General features: G+C 56.6%; 1 protein-coding gene across 1 annotated transcript; it reads left to right on the forward strand.

Annotated features, from left to right (window-relative positions):
• The first annotated feature begins 2,277 nt into the window (after positions 1–2,277).
• Positions 2,278–5,554, forward strand: BMP4 (bone morphogenetic protein 4). Its single transcript, XM_048855187.2, has 3 exons — positions 2,278–2,489; positions 3,228–3,604; positions 4,562–5,554. The coding sequence occupies exons 2-3, from the start codon at positions 3,235–3,237 to the stop codon at positions 5,395–5,397; spliced, it is 1,206 nt and encodes a 401-aa protein (XP_048711144.1). The 5' UTR covers positions 2,278–2,489; positions 3,228–3,234; the 3' UTR covers positions 5,398–5,554.
• The last annotated feature ends 226 nt before the right edge of the window (positions 5,555–5,780 follow it).

The raw sequence follows: 5,780 nt of genomic DNA on the forward strand, positions 1-5,780 counted from the left end.
GATTCCCCAGGTTCCCTTTCAAAGGCAGTGTCATGAGTGATCCTTGGGGGTGTCCAATATCAGCATAGTTAGACTCATCTTTGTGCGCCCCCCAGCCCGCATATTCCTTGGGGTGATCAACCCCCGCCCCCCCCCCCCCCGCGCGGCCCGTTCTTTGGTTCTCGCCAGGCGAGCGCAGGTTACACCTGGTTCCAGCTGCTCGCCGAGGGTGCTGTGCGCTTGGCTAAACCCGGCAGGATTTCCGAGGCTTTCAGATGTGATGCTCCTGGTGCGGGGAGGAGACGGACGGGTAGAGAGAGTAAAAAGCACGTGCGGCGAGAAAGGGGAGTGGAAAATCTCTCTTTGTGCGACTTGATTTCGGGTGATTCCGTTCCAATCCGCTTTGGTTTGGTCTCTTAGACACCTGCCCAGTTCTGACACAGAGGAGCGTGGTTCGATGGCGAAAGGGGACCTGAGGATTCGGAGTGCCGCCTGGCTCCGCTGCCTTAGATCGCGGCGGGGGGGGGGGAGTGGGAGGGGGCATTTTTTCCCTCCCCGCAGGTAACAATTTCTACAAGTATAATCCTGGGCTTCAAGGGAAGGGCCAGACCCAGCCGTCCCCCATCTGGACCATCTGAAATCTCATTATTCACACTTCTTAGAGTCTCCTCTAAACTCTTTGTTTTCAATCGCATGTCACTGAGGAGCCTGCCTTCCAGACTTGGAGGAAGCGGAGGATTTACCTGCTTTCCTTCAATCGCGGAGTTACTACGGAATAAACCCCCTCACTCCTGCATTTTAAAATGTCAGTGTTTCATTTTTAAAACTCATCAAGCCCTGAACGAGGGCACCTATAACGCTCCTGCACCTGCAGTCCCCAGAGAGATCGCTCCTTTAAATAGCCCTTTATCTTTTCAGGGCAGCGCTGAGCCGGAATTGCTGGGTAAATCGGCTCTATTTCCTGTCCAAAAAGATTTTTTTTTTTGTATTGCTCCTTTAGCGAGTTCACAAAAGCGATCCAAGGGGGCAAGTGAAATATCCAAGGTGAAGTGGGGCGGTGGGTGAGAGAGAAGGACAGAATCAGCTGCTAGGATGGGTTTGGCCCCAGGCTCAGATGGGTGGGGACCTCTCTCTGCCTTGGCTTGGACTAGCTGGGATCTGTGGCTCTCCTTAATGAACTAATGGCTGAGCTTGGCCCTGCTTCACAGGCGTTGGGTCTGAGAGCGCTGGGAAAGGTGTTGGCCTGTTTTTGCCTTGACACTGTGTAATGTTTTTGAATAGGCCCTTTCCGATGACAGACTCATGCTTCCAGCGTCCCTACACGCCTGTAAATTACTTGAGCTGTTGAGATGTAAGGTTCTTGGAAGGAACTTGCCGAAGCCCGCATGTAGCGGTAAGAATTAATTTAACACCCTCCTGCAAACCCAGGGGTGGGGGAGGACCAGATCCCAAAGGCTATTTCATATTTGACTTGCTCCTAGAAGCTAAGAGGACTTTCCCAGTGCCCCACTCATGGGAAGCTCCATGTTAGGGAAAGCTTAGTGAGTTTTCTTCTGTTTTATGGCGCTGATGAAATTGACCATGCCTTGGGTTTTTATTAGTTGTGTTTTTAAACTCAGATGGGAGCTCTAATCCCAGCAAAACAGGCCTCTGCCCTATTGGCAAATCCTTCCCTTGGTTTGTTAAGAACATCGGGATTTCTTACCCCCCCCCCCATCTAACTTAATGCTGGCAAGATTTCTTGCAGGCTAGGGAAGGGTTGAGCCCCTCCATGCGTTTGGTCCTCTTGCTAGGGTTATTTCCTAACGCTTGGGGAAATGTGCGCTCAGTGGATGGGGGTTACTTTTCTATCGGGGGAGACCTGCTGGGTAAAACCGATGGCGCCTGGGTTTCACTCACAGGCTGCATGACACAAGCGCAGCCTTCTGCAAAGGATGCAAAGCGTGGCAGCAGGCCTGCAGGGGAGGAGGGGCTGGGCTGGCCTGGGGGGAGCGGGGATGTTGTGGGGTCAGGGTGGGGCTGGGAGGGCAGTTGCTGGAGCACTGCGGTTCTAGACGCACAAGGTCGGTGCAAGGGAAAGGGGGGGGTCTCCAGTGGGAGCAGGATCGGGCTTTAAACTGAAGTCACCCTCAACCCCCACCCATGGGATTTCACTAGTGCCAGGATCAGGGCAGCCACTGCCCCTTGGCAAGAGGAGGTTTCTCTTGCCAGGAGATTGACAGGGGCGGAGGGGCGGGACATCCCTTTTGGAGCCCAGTGGGCGGTGCCTGGCTGTGACGGACAAGCGGGGCGAGGAGTGACTGGGGGCCACGTGACTCTCATGGGCTGGAAGAAAAACAGAGCCAGTCCGCTTTGGAGGCTCATTGGATTCAAATATTCATTTTCGGAGCCGCTCCGCAGTCCCAGCCCCGGCAGCCAAGCGCCTCCGAGCCCCTGAGCTTTTCCACCCGTTTGTTCCAGATTGGCTGGCAAGAATCATGGACTGTTTTTACATGCCTTGTTTGCTGTCAGTGAGTAGCCCCTTCTCCTTCTCCTCCTGCTCCTGGGCTTGGAAGTGGTGTAAACGTCTCTCGCTGCTCTCCCCTCGCTCCCGGGGTTGACCCCTCGCGGACTGTAACGCGCAAGCCCCCTCCCAGGCGCGTCTGCTAACAGATCGGGGACTTTTCAAACTCTCCTTCTCTCTGTCTTACCTTTGCAGTGACCCTAGATTCAAGTCACTTGCCCCCCCCCCCACCCGCGGCATGTCTCGTTTCTCAAAACCCCTTGAAGGCCGCGGCGAAGCTGCAGCCCCACTTCAAAGGGACAGCGCCAGCAAAATAATAAAAGGGGCCAAGTCACTTTTTGTTTCCCTCTGCCCTGTGATCCAGGCTCGTGGAGACCCCCCCCCCCCCGGCCCCCGATCAGCTGCACTCCAGCGATCCGTCGGGTCGGGGAGGAGGCGAGAGGGCGAGAGGAGAAATTCCATCTAAGCCCAATGTTCACTGTTTATTCTTGAAAGAAGTTAGGCGGAGATCACTGCGAAGATAGCAGGGACCGAGCAGATGAGCCGGATAGCGGCTATCTGATTGTGGGGGCTCTTCGGCTGTAAACAAGTTCGAGCGAGTCCATTACAGGCGATTCCTTCGCCTTTGAGACGCGTTTGCCGCTCGCAGCCGCTGCTGGCTCGGGTTTTGGGGGGGTGGGGTGGGGTGGCTGTTTTTAATCTTGACCCTCCTTGTTTGTTGTTGCGTTTTTTTTGGAAACCCCAGAGACACCATGATTCCTGGTAACCGAATGCTGATGGTCATTCTGTTATGCCAAGTTCTGCTAGGAGGTACTAACCATGCCAGTTTGATACCCGAGACGGGGAGGAAGAAAGTTGCAGAACTCCAGGCGCAAGCAGGATCTGGACGCCGCTCTGGGCAAAGCCATGAACTCTTGCGGGGTTTCGAGGCGAGTTTGCTGCAGATGTTCGGGCTCCGAAGGCGGCCCCAGCCCAGCAAAGCAGCCGTCGTCCCCGCGTACATGCTGGACCTCTACCGGCTGCAGTCCGGGGAAGAGGAGGAAAGCCTGCAGGACATCAGCCTGCGGTACCCCGAGAGATCGACTAGCCGGGCCAACACCGTGAGGAGTTTCCACCATGAAGGTCAGTGCTGCAGCCCTGGGGTGGGGGCGTCGGGAAGCGGTCGGGATTTGGATCGGCTGAAGGCGGACTCCCCCCGGCCCGCTGGTCTGGGCTAGTCCCGCGGCTGCGTTTTCCAGCATCCTGCGCGGAGATTGAAATTGACCCGTTGGTGTGAAGGGCTGCTTTGCTTCCTCCCGTCACTCTGGGTTTCGACTCGAGTCACCCACTCCGAGCTCCCACGGAATTCACTCCGGATTCAACTCCGGAGTAACCGAGATCCCCCCCATCGCGTCCCGTGTGTGTTTGTTTTGAGATATCAAAGCGATCGCTGCCTGCTTGGGCTCTTTTTTTTTTTTTTTTAAAAAGAAAGAAAATAAAAAACCTCCTTGAATTTAATACCGACAACAGCGTGTTTGTGAGGTTCGTTCAATAGGGCCTTGTAATCTGATCCAAATGTTTCGTAGCGGATGTTTCTTTTCCAAAGTCAAGCGGAGCTATTAATCCACCGGCATCATTGCTGTGTCGGAATTTATCCGCCCCCCCCCCCCCCCAGTTATGGGATCAACAAGGCACGGCTCTGTGTTTCCCAATCGCTGGGCACAGTTTGTGAGCAAGATCCTTCGGGGGGAGGCGGGGGGGGGGAGGGGGAAGGACAAGTGTTTTAAAGAAACTTGGTTTTAAAACACCCTCGTCTGTAAATCCGTATGAATACGGCCCGGCGGTGGTGAAGCGGGATTCCGGGGCAGGAGCTGGTTAGGCGTGGAAATGATGCGTTGGCGAGCAGGGGGGAGGAGGGGGGAATGTTGCTACTTTGCATTTTGGAGGGCTGAGCTCTCTCCGTGCAGGGCTAGGGACAGGTGAAGCAGCGTGGCCGGGAGGGAGGAGCCGTGTGCCCTGACTCACCTGGCCTTGTGTCTCGGCTCCCCCAAACGTTCACACGCTCTGTTTTTACCCCACCCCCCACCCCGCTCCTTGCAGAACATCTGGAGACCCTCCCCGGGCCCAGCGACACCCCCCGCTTTCGCTTCCTCTTCAACCTCAGCAGCGTGCCGGAGAACGAGGTGATCACCTCGGCCGAGCTGCGGCTGTACCGGGAGCAGCTGGAAGCGCAGAGCCCCGCGTGGGAACGGGGCTCGCACCGGATCAACATCTACGAAGTGATGAAGCCGCTGCCGGCCCGCGGGCAGGTGATCACGCGGCTGCTGGACACGCGGCTGGTGCATCACAACGTGTCCCGGTGGGAGAGCTTCGACGTGAGCCCCGCCGTCCTCCGCTGGACCCAGGACAAGCAGCCCAACCACGGGCTGGCGGTGGAGGTGACCCCGCTGCAGCCGGCCCGGCCAGGGAGCCACGTCAGGATTAGCCGATCTTTACCTCAAGGAGACGGGGACTGGGCCCAGCTGAGGCCGCTGCTGGTCACTTTCAGCCACGACGGCAGGGGCCACGCACTGACCCGCCGGGCCCGCCGCAGCGCCAAGCACCCGCGGCCCCGCAAGAACAAAAAAAACTGCCGCCGCCATGCGCTCTACGTGGATTTCAGCGACGTGGGCTGGAACGACTGGATCGTGGCCCCCCCGGGCTACCAGGCCTTTTACTGCCACGGGGACTGCCCCTTCCCCTTGGCCGACCACCTCAACTCCACCAACCACGCCATCGTGCAAACCCTGGTGAACTCCGTGAACGCCAGCATCCCCAAGGCCTGCTGCGTGCCCACGGAGCTCAGCGCCATCTCCATGCTGTACCTGGACGAGTACGACAAAGTGGTCCTGAAAAACTACCAGGAGATGGTGGTGGAGGGGTGCGGGTGCCGTTAACCCCCCCCTTCCCCTCCCCAGGACTGCGTGTTCCCGCTGGACCCTGATCTTAAACTAAACGTTCACCTTGACCTTATTTATGACTTTATGTGCAAATGGTTTGACAATAATGATCCTATATTTTGACAAAATATATTTATAACGACATATTAAAAGAAAAAACGACAGTGAGTCATTATTTGAAAGGTAAAGGCACCCTGGGCCTGGCGCCTTAGGGGGGACAGGCTGGGGCGGGGCTCGGAGCAGGAGCCTGGCTCCTTCCCATTGAAAATGATCTTTATTTAAGTATATATAGAGATAGATATAGTCTCTCTCTGGTGAGTGGCAGCGTGGGGGTGCGGGGAAAGCCTGGGAACTCGGGCTTGTCAGGCAGGCCCAGCCCC

This window comes from Caretta caretta, chromosome 6 (genome assembly GCF_965140235.1).
Source record: "Caretta caretta isolate rCarCar2 chromosome 6, rCarCar1.hap1, whole genome shotgun sequence".
NCBI classification, from domain to species: domain Eukaryota; kingdom Metazoa; phylum Chordata; order Testudines; family Cheloniidae; genus Caretta; species Caretta caretta.

Excerpts from the sequence above, each read along its gene's own strand:
- BMP4 (XM_048855187.2), top strand. The coding sequence starts at position 3,235 with ATGATTCCTGGTAACCGAATGCTGATGGTCATTCTGTTATGCCAAGTT. Across the intron at positions 3,605-4,561 it reads GAGGAGTTTCCACCATGAAG|AACATCTGGAGACCCTCCCC; the intron begins GTCAGTGCTGCA and ends CGCTCCTTGCAG.